This window comes from Oncorhynchus keta, chromosome 2, assembly GCF_023373465.1.
Source record: "Oncorhynchus keta strain PuntledgeMale-10-30-2019 chromosome 2, Oket_V2, whole genome shotgun sequence".
Lineage (NCBI taxonomy): Eukaryota > Metazoa > Chordata > Actinopteri > Salmoniformes > Salmonidae > Oncorhynchus > Oncorhynchus keta.
In genome coordinates this window covers 65,924,856-65,939,979 of record NC_068422.1, presented here as the reverse complement: position 1 = coordinate 65,939,979, position 15,124 = coordinate 65,924,856, and the positions used below count along the sequence as shown (strand labels likewise).

The 15,124-nt window shown below is 46.3% G+C and overlaps 1 protein-coding gene across 1 annotated transcript in view; it reads right to left on the bottom strand.

The window, feature by feature from the left end:
• The window catches only part of LOC118358941 (protein ENTREP2-like), a 122,172-nt gene that overhangs the window by 26,088 nt on the left and 80,960 nt on the right, over window positions 1-15,124 (bottom strand). The window contains exon 3 of the mRNA XM_052480841.1: window positions 3,197-3,307. Within this exon, the coding sequence (XP_052336801.1) occupies window positions 3,197-3,307 (111 nt within the window). The remainder of the gene's footprint in view (window positions 1-3,196; window positions 3,308-15,124) is intronic.

The window sequence follows — 15,124 nt, the reverse complement described above, 5'->3', positions numbered from 1 at the left end:
CACAGGGAGGGAAGTGGTGCCATGCTAAAACTGATGACACACTCTCTGTGTGACCAGGACCAGTAGTAAACTATTACGTCACACCAGGAATAATACCATTTACAAAGATAGGTTTCAGGTTGAGTCAACAGCTCAATATGACATTTATGGACTTTTAATGTATAGATTATTTTGATGTATTCACTATGCAAGATGGAGGCAGTTGAATATGACATTGGCTGTTGATGGTGATGAAATACCCAAGTAAACAGGTGAATTACAGCTACCTGGAGAAAGGTCACCTCAGGAGCCTGGATGGAATAATAGATAGTCCTTACTTATTCACGCTCTCTTATTACTGCATAAGGAATGGAAATGAATTCAATAAAGCCCAGCAGTGTTTATGTATCCACTGCAAAGCCTGCAAACAATGCCAGAATGTTTAATTGATTAGACCAACTAAATTAGAATTCCCATGTGATTAATGTGGCTAGAATAGCAGATCCTCAGTGCAATTACCAACAGCAGTCATGTGAGGAGAACCATCCTCAGTTTAACTACTATGATGATTCGCTTTCCTCTTATCCTTTCTGCTTGACAGATTTGTGTTATTTGCAATGTTCTAAAATGATAAGAATTCATATTCATTTTTTGACAAAGAATCAATATAATTAGAGCCTAGTTGTCTTTGCCTCCCCTGCTACTGGGTCTGTCTGTGTTACTGGGTCTGTCTGTGCTACTAGGTCTGTGTCTGTGTTACTGGGTCTGTCTGTACTACTGGGTCTGTCTGTGTTACTAGGTCTCTCTGAGTTACTAGGTCTCTCTGAGTTACTTGGTCTGTCTGTGCTACTGGGTCTGTCTGTGTTACTGGGTCTGTCTGTACTACTGGGTCTGTCTGTGTTACTAGGTCTCTCTGAGTTACTAGGTCTCTCTGAGTTACTTGGTCTGTCTGTGCTACTGGGTCTGTCTGTGTTACTGGGTCTGTCTGTACTGTCTGTGCTACTGGGTCTGTCTGTGTTACTTGGTCTGTCTGTGCTACTGGGTCTGTCTGTGTTACTGTGTCTGTCTGTACTACTGGGTCTGTCTGTGTTACTAGGTCTCTCTGAGTTACTAGGTCTCTCTGAGTTACTTGGTCTGTCTGTGTTACTGGGTCTGTGCTACTGGGTCTGTCTGTGTTACTGGGTCTGTGCTACTGGATCTGTCTGTGTTACTGGGTCTGTCTGTGCTACTGGGTCTGTGCTACTGGGTTTGTCTGTGCTTGGTGCTGGGGCACACTGAAGCTGGGGAGAGAGATGGTACAACGGGCCATATTCTGGATAAGGGAATGCAGGATATCCTGTGGAGCCGCCACTGACTGCAGTGCTGATACAACCCCACACAACACAGTGGTCACAGAACAGAATAGGCAGGCTAGGGGCTTGAGCTGTTGTTCTGCTATAAGTAATCCATTCATAGCCATCCATTCAGCACACACAATACACAGTATACAAGCACATTGCGCTATTCAGAGCTGGAGCAATGTAGAGAAGTACTGTATTCAAATATTTGCTTCCATTTTTAATCCCCCCAAAACTATTCATTATTTATAGTTTATTAAACACTAATTAAATGGGTCCAGAATGTATGGATTTCAGTCTTTTCTTTTACAGAGAAAGCCCTTTTAGAGGACTTTGAGAACTGTGATTTTCTATGGCCCTAACAGCATAGTTGATCTAGGAACTTTACTCTTGTCATGAGTCTGTAGATTCGCAACTCCTTCCCAAGCCTGATCCTGACACATATGTTCTGCCATGCCGGCTGATATCGGGAACAGAAATGAAGCCTGCCGCAGACAGCAGACAAATTGAAAGCACTCACTCTCCCCAGACGGCGGATTATTATGTTTTTCTTAATAATTAAACTATGAGCTCCAGTGGGTAATCAGACAGACAGACGGCACTGAGCCCTAATATTAAGAAGGACGTGGGAGTGGCTGGTGTTAAGATTCATTTTCACTGTGAGCTGGGCGGGTGGGGCGGGGCTCTGCAGACTGATTAAACTGGTGTGTGAGACTGACAGATCCCAGACAGGCTAGGGCCTTTCAACACCAGGTGCCGCACCTCCTTCATATGAACAGGGGCCCCACCGCATCCACCGGCCCCTGTTAAGATGGGAGAGATAGGGAACCAGTACTGGCCCCTGTAGGTGGGAGAGATAAGGAACCAGTACTGGCCCCTGTAGATGGGAGAGATAGGGAACCAGTACTGGCCCCTGTAGATGGGAGAGATAGGGAACCAGTACTGGCCCCTGTAGATGGGAGAGATAGGGAACCAGTACTGGCCCCTGTAGATGGGAGAGATAGGTGTTATGGGATTTTGATGAATAATGACTAAATTATGTATACATTTAGCCTAAAACTATAACTAAACAGAATACTACTATGTTACTGTATGGATGTATGACTCTTATTAAAACCATAGTACTGAATATAATGTGTGTATTTATAATCAAGAATTAGAACAAGGACTGTCTGTTCCTTGTTAGAAACGAATGGAATTATCGTCAGACCGGCTGGTATACTGTGTTCCTTACAGGACATCCTGTCTCTACCCAGGGAGGGGAGAGACCTTAGGCTAGTAGTAGATTATTTAACAGGTGGTAGACAATGTGGGAAGGCTTGTGAACTGTACTGCCATTGTATCGGAGTGGAGGGAGGACATTTTAAAACCTATGATGTCATTTTTAGTATAAAACCTGATGTAAATTGTACTATGATCAGTACTCTCGAGAATAAACGCTATTGATTGTTTTTGAGACTGGTTTCTGTCCATTTTATGCAAATAAGTATCTTACCAATTCTTAGAAATGGGCAGAGTGTTTTAATTGAATTGGTTGACGAACATATAGGAATGAAATTCCTTTAACAATAGGGAACCAGTACTGGCCCCTGTAGATGGGAGAGATAGGGAACCAGTACTGGCCCCTGTAGATGGGAGAGATAGGGAACCAGTACTGGCCCCTGTAGATGGGAGAGATAGAACCAGTACTGGCCCCTGTAGGGAACCAGGGAGAGATAGGGAACCAGTACTGGCCCCTGTAGATGGGAGAGATAGGGAACCAGTACTGGCCCCTGTAGATGGGAGAGATAGGGAACCAGTACTGGCCCCTGTAGATGGGAGAGATAGGGCACATGCAGGGGGGACAGAGGGGGTAGAGGGGCAGGGCACTGGTCTCTCACCAGCTGACAGTCCTCCAGGGAGTTGACCAACTGAGCGTTCTGGCAGGACAGGATGGAGCCAGCCAGGTTGAGCATCACACACACCGCCGACAGCAGCATGAAGAAGGTGATCTATTGAGAGACGGAATAGAGATGTTGGGATTTATAGAGCAACAGTTGACCAACACAATACAGCCATAACATGGGTTATTCCTCTAGGGAATGAACAGAGATTCACCAGTTGATTTAATGTGCATGCTGTCTTGTGGTAGGCAGTAATGTGTTATTTTATGCACGGTTACAGTGAGAGGGAAGGCTTCACCAATCAATATTGACTGATTGACTGATTACATTGAGTCATCAGGGGGAGGAAAAGGCAGCAGATTATCACAGAAATCAATAAGCCTTTTTCTCAAACGAATTAAGTCCATCTACGATAAACTTATTCTAACCCATGGCTAACCCATCTCCTCAGAGGTTAAGAGCACAAACACCACGCATACATATTGACATTTGACAGACCAATTCGTTACATTGCTACCAGTAACATTGTCCCTTATAGTTAGTTACAGGACTGTCCTTGATACCATATATATTTTCTCACAATGCCTTTCGTATCCAGTGTCACCTGAAGACCTAAAGCCCTGATGATGGATGGTCAGGTAGAGGAACCAATCTCCTCCTAATTCCTCAGCCCAACTCCAATCAACACTACTGCTTCCCAACAGCCTGATATATCTCTTCTGTGGCAATTTCCCCCCTCTCTGCACTGTCACCAGAGTGGCTACCTCCATGTTCCCCCTCTAGTCTCCCATTAAAAACAATGATCATTATTTCATAGCCGACAGTCCCGGGAAATACATCCTGTGAGGAGAAATAGAGTGAACATTTGGGCTCCTTTAAATTACAGTTCAAGTGTAATAGAATGGGTTTAAAGCAGTCAGAGGCCTCCGCCAGTAGATTACAAGGCAGAGCAGGGTCCTGTATATCAGCCCTGGCCTTCGTCCACACATACTGTAGCCTGTTTGATTTACAGCCCCGGTCCTGGTCCTGGTGCTGCCCCCAGCATTAACCCAGACTGGAGGGCCAGGAGGGAGGGACACAGGGGACACCAGCCCAGCCTGGGGGTGGGAGGAGGGAGGAGGGAGGGACACAGGGGACACCAGCCCAGCCTGGGGGTGGGGGGTGGGAGGAGGGAGGGACACCAGCCCAGCCTGGGTGTGGGGGGTGGGAGGAGGGAGGGACAGAGGGAGAGATGGGGTAAACAGATGGAGAGATACGTTTAAGTGCCTTTGACCATGCCAGGAAATTGTAGAATTGAAAGGTTGATCGGTACGGTTCGATGGAGGTAGACCACGAAATCAGTGGAGAAACACACTACTCCAGGCATTATTCCCTGGCTGTGTGCCCTTGGAGGAAATGCCCGGGGTACAATAACACACAGGATGACACTGGCATGACACTGACAGTAGCTGGTTGTCAGTAGAAATATCCAATTAACTCCATGTCTTTTCAATGAGAACCGTGACGTAATAGCCAATATGGAGTTGAGACGGATAGAGAGATGGTGGTTTCAGTTGGACTTTAAGATTCAGGTCTTTAAGACTCAGGTCTTTAAGACTCAATTCAGCTGCTACAAATCTTTTAATTAAAAACTAAAACATGAGGAGGGATGAAGAAAACAGTTTGAAGAGTTAGATCAGAAGATGAGAGAAAGAACATTTATTGAATATTTGTGTGTCCATGGGGTGGTTTCACAGACACAGCCAAATCCCGGAAAAGTATTTTCAATGGAGAATATCCATTGAGGTATTTTTTTGGTCCAGGACTAGGCTTAATTAATCTGCCCCTGTATGTATACGTCTACTCTCTGCCCCTGTATATGTGTACTCTCTGCCCCTGTATGTATATGTGTACTCTCTGCCCCTGTACGTATACGTGTACTCTCTGCCCCTGTATGTATACGTGTACTCTCTGCCCCTGTATGTATACGTGTACTCTCTGCCCCTGTATGTATAAGTGTACTCTCTGCCCCTGTATATATATGTGTACTTTCTGCCCCTGTATGTATATGTGTACTCTCTGCCCCTGTATGTATATGTGTACTCTCTGCCCCTGTACGTATACGTGTACTCTCTGCCCCTGTATGTATACGTGTACTCTCTGCCCCTGTATATATATATGTGTACTCTCTGCCCCTGTATGTATATGTGTACTCTATGCCCCTGTACGTATACGTGTACTCTCTGCCCCTGTATGTATATGTGTACTCTCTGCCCCTGTATGTATACGTGTACTCTCTGCCCCTGTATATATACGTGTACTCTCTGCCCCTGTATGTATATGTGTACTCTCTGCCCCTGTATGTATATGTGTACTCTCTGCCCCTGTATGTATATGTGTACTCTCTGCCCCTGTATGTAAATACTCTCTGCCCCTGTATGTACTCTCTGCCCCTGTATGTATACGTGTACTCTCTGCCCCCCCTGTATGTATATGTGTACTCTCTGCCCCTGTATGTATACCTGTATGTACTGTACTCTGCCCCTGTATGTATATGTGTACTCTCTGCCCCTGTATGTATATGTGTACTCTCTGCCCCTGTATTTATATGTGTACTCTCTGCCCCTGTATGTATATGTGTACTCTCTGCCCCTGTATGTATATGTGTACTCTCTGCCCCTGTATGTATATGTGTACTCTCTGCCCCTGTATGTATATGTGTACTCTCTGCCCCTGTATGTATATGTGTACTCTCTGCCCCTGTATGTATATGTGTACTCTCTGCCCCTGTATGTATATGTGTACTCTCTGCCCCTGTATGTATATGTGTACTCTCTGCCCCTGTATGTATATGTGTACTCTCTGCCCCTGTATGTATATGTGTACCCTTATGCGCTTTTCATTTCTAGCTTGAAACGTGCACGAGGGTGTTTAAACACGGATCATAAAGTGCTTCGGTATTTCCATGTTGATATGTTAATTAACCTTGGATTGTCACATCACTGAATGTGTGTGTGTGTGTGTGTGTGTGTGTGTGTGTGTGTGTGTGTGTGTGTGTGTGTGTGTGTGTGTGTGTGTGTGTGTGTGTGTGTGTGTGTGTGTGTGTGTGTGTGTGTGTTACTAAACTGCCATATGGTAAGAAAAGACACACTGCTTTAGATGTTCACCTTCAGAGAGACTGTGACGGTCAACATCTTCAGAGAACAACACTCCTTCCCTTGCTTCAAATGTCTCATCACTGACATTAAAGGAAACAGGCAGCAAGCTGAGAACTGACAGTTTTATTATTTTGTGTAAAAACATATTATCGCTTGACTGAGAATAGAACGAGGCTATGACAATGACTATTTCGTAAGGCAGAGATTGAGCAGAGAGACCGTTCCTCCAACATCAGTCGTAAAACGCCTATTAACGGGCACCTCTTGAGTGTTCGCCTCATCGCCAGCTGAACACAGCCAATCAAATGAACTGCTCAATCTCACCAGGTTTTCTGCTGCTCTCTCAGTGGTAATTCCCACTGGGGGGAAAATGCCCCTTAGTGTGAGGGACATTTCCATAAAACAATCATATATTTACACATTCATATGAAATATGTCGTTACAATGTGTGTCTACTGTTTAGATTGTGGTGGAACTCACAAATTCCCTTTCAATATTAAATCAGACTCACCAAGGATGCTCTGACAAGTCACAGGTCAAATCTGAGACGAGCAAAACCAACATTCTATTCTATGATTTTCTATTTGTTTTTATTTGTTTCTGTTCATTTATTTCCCATCTTTGTTTCCATTATCTTCCTTTTTTTATTGCTTTCCATTCATTTGATTCAGCATCGACGAGAAGGCAGGCAGGTAAGTGTCTGCAGTAAATCTCATTAATAGCGGAGTTTATCGTCTGTGCCTTATAGCAAACCTGACTGAATGGCTGTCCTTTTAGAGGATACCATATTCACCACACACACCTGTCTCCTGGGCTAATGACAATGTGTGCCTCCACATTGGCTCTGTGTTCTAATTTGGGATCACATTTCACTGTTTAACAGACACTCATTAATTATCGTTCACCACCATGACCCCAGCATGACACACAGACTGATTGACAGACTGACAGACAGTGCTAGGGCATGCCATCAGAGTTAGGGTCAATTACATTTTCTTTTTTTCCTTTTTTTTTTTTTTTAGAGTGTTCATCATCTTTATTTTTTTTCAATTTAAAGTTTTATTAAGTTTTCTTGTTTTTCAATCAACCAACAAAACACATTCCACATTCACAGATGTGACAGGCTTTAAAAAAAAGAAAAAGTCAAAAAATAATAATACATTTGAAAAAATAAAAATACAATTAAAATGAATGATAAAGTCAAATAAAAGCATTTATTTTTCTTAATCTATATATTTTCCTTGGTGCATATATATATAAATACATATGTACATATATACACACATATACACACATATACACACATATACACACATATACACACACACACACACACACACACACACACACACACACACACACACACACACACACACACACACACACACACACACACACACACACACACACACACACACACACACACACACTGACACTGACACTGACTCAACTCCAGCCACTTTAATAATGGGAATTGATGGGAAATTATGTAAATATATCATTAGCCACTTTGAACAATGCTACCTTATATAATGTTACTTACCCTACATTATTCATCTCATATGCATACGTATATACTGTACTCTATATCATCGACTGCATCCTTATGTAATACATGTATCACTAGCCACTTTAACTATGCCACTTTGTTTACATACTCATCTCATATGTATATACTGTACTCGATACCATCTACTGTATCTTGCCTATGCTGCTCTGTACCATCACTCATTCATATATCCTTATGTACATATTCTTTATCCCCTTACACTGTGTATAAGACAGTAGTTTTGGAATTGTTAGTTAGATTACTTGTTGGTTATTACTGCATTGTCGGAACTAGAAGCACAAGCATTTCGCTACACTCGCATTAACATCTGCTAACCATGTGTATATGACAAATAACATTTGCTTTGACTTGATTTGATTTGATTTGACACACACACATACGCACACGTACTCAAAAACTAAATTACAATAAAAACACACAAAAAAACAGATAACACTTGCAGCAGCACTATCAAGGTTGCTATTTCAAGCATTCGCTGAGACGACGGGCCAATAATTTGTTTTTAGGTTTTACAGTACCTTACACAACATGTATCTGCGCATTTCCCGTCACCCGGTTCACTCTGTCCAGTTTGAAATATAGTTGAATAGTGGAGACCAGAGTCTATCAAACTTGGGCTGTCTCTTGTGGAGGCTTTTCAAGAGGAAGAAAGTCAACAATCTGGTCAATCCACATTTTAAATGTAGGGGGGGGGGGGTATTAGAGGCCCACAATAGAAGAATACATTTCTCAATTACATTTTCTATTCAGTCAATTCAGGAAGTACACTGAAATTCCAATTCATTTTACTTCCTGGACCCCAACTCTTCATGCCACTGAGGGACTGAGGAGATTTACACCGCGTGTCACAGTCACCATTAAACACTCGCCAATATATCACCACCATTTTGTTTTCTGATATCAGTGGACAGGGGATGGAAAACAGGCTCAGGCATGGACTTTTTCCATCAGGGCTCTAATCATTCATACATACAGTCATTTCCCTGATGTGTAGTATGGTATGACCACCCACAGGGGACATGTGCAGTTGAAATACTATATAATCTTTATAATAAAACCATGAAACAATAACTAAGTAAAACACATCAAATAATCTGTATAATAAAACCATGAAACAATAACTAAGTAATACACATCAAATAATCTGAATAATACTCAATTAGTAGTTTAGTACAAATATTCAGTATGCCTACACTTCCATAATGAACTAATAGACAGCTAGTGTGTGGAGGGTTGAGGAGAGCAGTCAGACAGTACAACTGGGATGTTTTTGAAGAGCTTTTGAAAACTGAAGGGTGCTTAGAGAGAGCAGCGTTGGCTTCACTGGCTAGGACCTACATGTTGCTGGTAATGCTGCATGAAGAATGGCTCTAATGTGGACAAAGACCGTTAATATCTTTCCACTTTACAACTCTCCTCCTCTGTCTATGTCACAAACCGAAAAACAAAACCATAAATATGGTTTCTAATCTGTGAATCTGCAGGGGAATGAGTCGTATTGGGGCTTTTTGGTCGAGATTGCTGTTGTTGTCATGTTGAAAGCCATGCGGCCCCATGCAACCCCCTGTCACCCTATAGCAGGGTCCAGCTCAGTCAAATGTAGCAGTGTTGATGGAGCATTAGCATTCAATAGGTGACACGTCTGTCTCTGACCCCAGTAACACTGCAGCCCACCAGACCTGTCTGTCTCTGACCCCAGTAACACTGCAGCCCACCAGACCTGTCTGTCTCTGACCCCAGTAACACTGCAGCCCACCAGACCTGTCTGTCTCTGACCCCAGTAACACTGCAGCCCACCAGACCTGTCTGTCTCTGACCCCAGTAACACTGCAGCCCACCAGACCTGTCTGTCTCTGACCCCAGTAACACTGCAGCCCACCAGACCTGTCTGTCTCTGACTCCAGTAACACTGCAGCCCACCAGACCTGTCTGTCTCTGACCCCAGTAACACTGCAGCCCACCAGACCTGTCTGTCTCTGACCCCAGTAACACTGCAGCCCACCAGACCTGTCTGTCTCTGACCCCAGTAACACTGCAGCCCACCAGACCTGTCTGTCTCTGACTCCAGAACACTGCAGCCCACCAGACCTGTCTGTCTCTGACTCTAACACTGCAGCCCACCAGACCTGTCTGTCTCTGACCCCAGTAACACTGCAGCCCACCAGGCCTGTCTGTCTCTGACTCCAGTAACACTGCAGCCCACCAGACCTGTCTGTCTCTGACCCCAGTAACACTGCAGCCCACCAGACCTGTCTGTCTCTGACCCCAGTAACACTGCAGCCCACCAGACCTGTCTGTCTCTGACTCCAGTAACACTGCAGCCCACCAGACCTGTCTGTCTCTGACCCCAGTAACACTGCAGCCCACCAGACCTGTCTGTCTCTGACCCCAGTAACACTGCAGCCCACCAGACCTGTCTTTCTCTGACCCCAGTAACACTGCAGCCCACCAGACCTGTCTGTCTCTGACCCCAGTAACACTGCAGCCCACCAGACCTGTCTGTCTCTGACCCCAGTAACACTGCAGCCCACCAGGCTGTCATTTGACCCCAGTAACTCTTCAGACCGACAAGCTCATTAGCCACAATGGCACACAGACAGGGTCCTATGAAGTCCTCAAAAACGAGTGTTGACGCAACAACAAAAAGTAGCTTTGTCATAACAGCTAGCTATGTTGCTAGATTGCCATACAGGCACAGGGGCACTGCTGCTACCAACTATATAATGAAGAACATTACCCTTGAAAGATGTAACCTTGGAAAATGAGAAATATGCATGTGTAGTAGTGGTAGCGAGGATGCTCTCGTCTACCCAAAGGCAGCTGCTTGTGTTCCTCTGTGTGTATGAGTGTAGAGCCAGGCTGTGGGTCAGGCAGAGAGGCCCAGTCTAAACAGGGTCCTGCTCCCCAACAGACGGCCTGAGATGTCCTTCCCCCTGACCCTTGACCTGAGGGAGGGGGTTTATGGGAAGGTAAATAAACCAGAAAAGGCACACAGTGTAAAAACAATGGCCTCTAACTGGGGGTCAACCTCTAGAATAACAACCTGTTGACACGTGCCCATGCCAGGGCCTGTTAGGGTGGGACTTCTGGGGACTGGAAGCCTTGGGACTGGAGCTGGGGGTACTGGGTCATTTTGTCGGAGCCGGATGGAGCCGTTAGACCGAGGTGGAGGTATAGGAGCGCAACTCTCTGAGTCTTCTGCTCTGCAGCACAAATGACTATTTAGTCTGCAGCACTGCCACGACAAGACATCATTTATTTTCAATTATCTCAGCCCAGAGAGAGATTGGAGAAATGTTGTTGTGTTCTTCCTCTCTCTCTAACAAGCCTTGTGATTGTGTTTGCTGCCAACACATCTATTCTGTGTGTCTCTGCAGGGCTACTAGACTCTATCCAGCAGTGCCTTCACCTCTCAGCCAGACACACTTTGATTTCCCAACTCACTCTGTACATAACTAACTTCACACTCCATTTTTCCTCTTTAGGGTTGTCTGTTTGGAGAACAACTAACATAGCGGAGTATAGTGGGTTGGTATTACAATAACCCCGGAGGGCAAGAAAAGCAACATTCGCAGCACGCACTACAGAGTCTTTAATCAGGCAAAGAAAACATTGTGTATTTTTCATATTTTCTTTCCACCGTTTCTGCGCTATCACCCCTGTTGACTTGACAAATAGTGGAGACTGAGGGTTAAGGATGGATTTATTGCAGTCTGGTTAGCAGGAAGCCCAGGGCGACAGCAGCTGGTTGCAATATCACAGGGCAAAACAGGGAGGGAGCAACCCTTTCCGTCCGGCCTCCCCTCCCAGCTCTCCACCTCCCAGCTCTCCACCTCCCAGCTCTCCACCTCCCAGCTCTCCACCTCCCAGCCCTCCACCTCCCAGCCCTCCACCTCCCAGCTCTCCACCTCCCAGCCCTCCACCTCCCAGCCCTCCACCTCCCAGCTCTCCACCTCCCAGCCCTCCACCTCCCAGCACTCCCAGCTCCACCTCCCCTCCACCTCCACCTCCCAGCCCTCCACCTCCCAGCCCTCCACCTCCCAGCCCTCCACCTCCCAGCCCTCCACCTCCCAGCTCTCCACCTCCCAGCCCTCCACCTCCCAGCCCTCCACCTCCTAGCTCTCCACCTCCCAGCCCTCCACCTCCCAGCCCTCTCCCACCTCCACCTCAGCCCTCCACCTCCCAGCCCTCCACCTCCTAGCCTCCACCTCCCAGCCCTCCCTCCCAGTCTGCCCTCCACCTCCCAGCCCTCCACCTCCCAGCCCTCCCCTGGCTGTAAGATATGCATGCCCACAGCCATATTGAGTTACCCCGGGTGGCCGTGCACCACAGCACATGTTTGTACTCCATCACCATGAATATGATCACACAAACAAACCCTGGTGGTGTTGTTACAAACCATCAACAGGCAGGCAGGCTGACTGACCATGGAGAACTGACTGACTGGGAGTCAATCTGAACCAGGCATAATGGATTCCACAGACCCTCATCCCTCAGGGGCAAATGTTTCAACCATGTGAATAGAAGATCACTTACACGTTCCTTCATTACCTGGAGAGGCTGTGGGCCCTGATGAGGGTCCCAGTAACTGAGATGTATCGGAGTCGACTGGGAGTGAAAAAGCTTTCTCTGTCGTGAGACGGCGACCTCGTCCATCAGGGAGGCAGCGTGAATTCAGAGTGACCTGTCTGCCAGTCTGCATATCTGCTAGGCCTGATAAGAGGTCTCAGGGAGGACAGTATGTGGAGAAATACATCAGCCAAACACCCTCTATAGGATCAGACCTCATTGAGCTATAATGGCACCTGATCGGACTGCACATTTCACCCCTCTCATATGTTCCCCTCCCACAGTATGCTTCTAACAGTAACACCGTGCCCTGCTACCACACAGTCGGGAGGGGTGAACCAGAGGTCACAGCAGAATAGAGGTCAATTGCGGCATTAATCAACACTTGTTCTATCAATCCATATCCACAAATGTTCAATGAATCTTAGAATAGAATAGAATGGAACAGAGCTAACTGGAAAACATTAGAGAGATAACGAACGTAGGGCCAGAGAGGAGCAGCCCAGGTGATGTGTCCACAGACAGAGACACAGCAGTGGAGACAGGGTAGTAGAGTAGTGTGGTAGCTGCTATGTTGACTGCCCAGGGTAACTGGCCCATAGGAGGAGCACATCGTTCGAGCCGCCCGAAAGATCCATTGTTTGAAGCTAAATGAGGGCCACAACACAGCCCAGGGGGGTCACCATGTGATTAGCCTCCGTTTTTCAACATTTAATCAGTTCCTGACCTCAGCTAAAACAAGGAGGCCCAGCCCAGGCCACCGCTGAGGACGACGTAATGAGTTTGGGCTGTAATGGCTCCGTCTCCCTGCAGGTACAAACCTCTGGTGACAGGAGAGGGAGGGAGGGAGGGAGGGAGGGAGGGAGGGAGGGAGGGAGAGAGAGAGGGAGGGAGAGAGAGAGAGAGAGAGAGAGAGAGAGAGAGAGAGAGAGAGAGAGAGAGAGAGAGAGAGAGAGAGAGAGAGAGAGAGAGGGCGAGAGAGTGAGAGAGACTGCAAGAAACTCAAGAGGAGAGACAGAAGTCATGTCCTTGCGAGACATAGGGTGTGATCCCAACGCACCAGTGAAAAGGGTTGACTATTTCAAACTGCTGCTTCAGTACAGAGAAAGGCAGCGAGAGGCCTATTGGTGCTACTACTTGTGTTTGTGTTCATACCATCTCCTCCAGTCAAAGACACCTCTGGTTCAGTCTGAAGGGCACAGTCAGACAATGTTGGTGAACAGATCGGCTCCCCTCTTTGGAGAGCAAAACACTGGCGGGTAACAATAGCAGGATAATATTCTATGGCTGAGAATTGCTATGGCAGCACGGATCATCACAGCCTCGCCAATAACCCATCAGATAAGGAGGCTAATTCATATTCTAATGAATATGGATCCACAGCCTCTGCTCTGGAGGGCTCTAGGGGAGGACATCATTCATCAGCCTTATCTATCTCAGAGAGAGAGAGAGAGAGAGAGAGAGAGCTGGAGAAAACACTGCGCCGTACATTATCCTGCACCAAGTGCCCTCATCTCTTGTTCTCTCTCTCGTCCCTGTGTTTTTGATGCACAGAGTGTGTACTGTACGTGATAGAAAGGGAGGGGAGATAGAGAGACAGTAGAGGAGAGCGGGGGGTTGGGAGACTGGGAGGAGAGAGAGAGAGAGAGAGAGAGAGAGAGAGAGAGAGAGAGAGAGAGAGAGAGAGAGAGAGAGAGAGAGAGAGGGTTTTCTGATCGTTTATTCCACTTGTGTTGTTTATTATCTATTCCACTTCCTTTGGTAATGTAAACATGTTTGGTATGTCAATAAAGCCCTTTTGAATTGAATTGAGACAGAGATGTCCTTGAGTCTTTCTGAGCGAAGCAACAGGATATTCTGTCTTAAACTCTCTCTCTCTCTCTCTCTCTCTCTCTCTCTCTCTCTCTCTCTCTCTCTCTCTCTCTCTCTCTCTCTCTCTCTCTCTCTCTCTCTCTCTCTCTCTCTCTCTCTCTCTCTCTCTCTCAGAGCTCTGCAACAACAGCAAGAGCCACATTGTTTACACATGTCTTTGTTTTTTGAGGTCAGCTGTGGCATATTCTACTGGGAGAAGAGTTCATTAGTAATATCCAGTCAAGGGTGAGGGGGAGAGAGAGGGGGGGGGGGGCCCTGTGATGGCAGTTTGGTTGAGGGCCAGGGATAGCAGGCAGGCGAAACAGAAACTGCAGTCCTTTCAAATGTCTCAGCTGAGTTACCCCACTCTCCTGCCTGGGACTCTGACTCAGCAAACAAACAGAGCTGGAATCTGTGTGCAAAGCTGTTTGTCAGTGTCTGAAAAGCAAGAGCCCGTTCCCCTGGTGTCACCTACTCAAACCTGTGACTGATAATGTAGCCTTGCTGGAGGTGGTACTCTTAAAAAATAGGTTCTTCAGAGTGATGCCATAGGGCACTTGTCAAACTCATTCCAGGGCCGAGTGTCTGCTGGTTTTTGCTCCTCCCTTGCACTTGATTGATGAATTAAGGGCACTGATTAGTCAGGAACTCCCCTCACCTGGTTGTCTAGGTCTTAATTGAAAGGAAAACCAAAAACCAGCAGACACTATGCCCTCCTTGGAATGAGTTTGACACCCCTGCCATAGGGGAAGCATTTTAGGTTATCTGAAGAACCTTAAATGGGATGGTTCCTTGAAG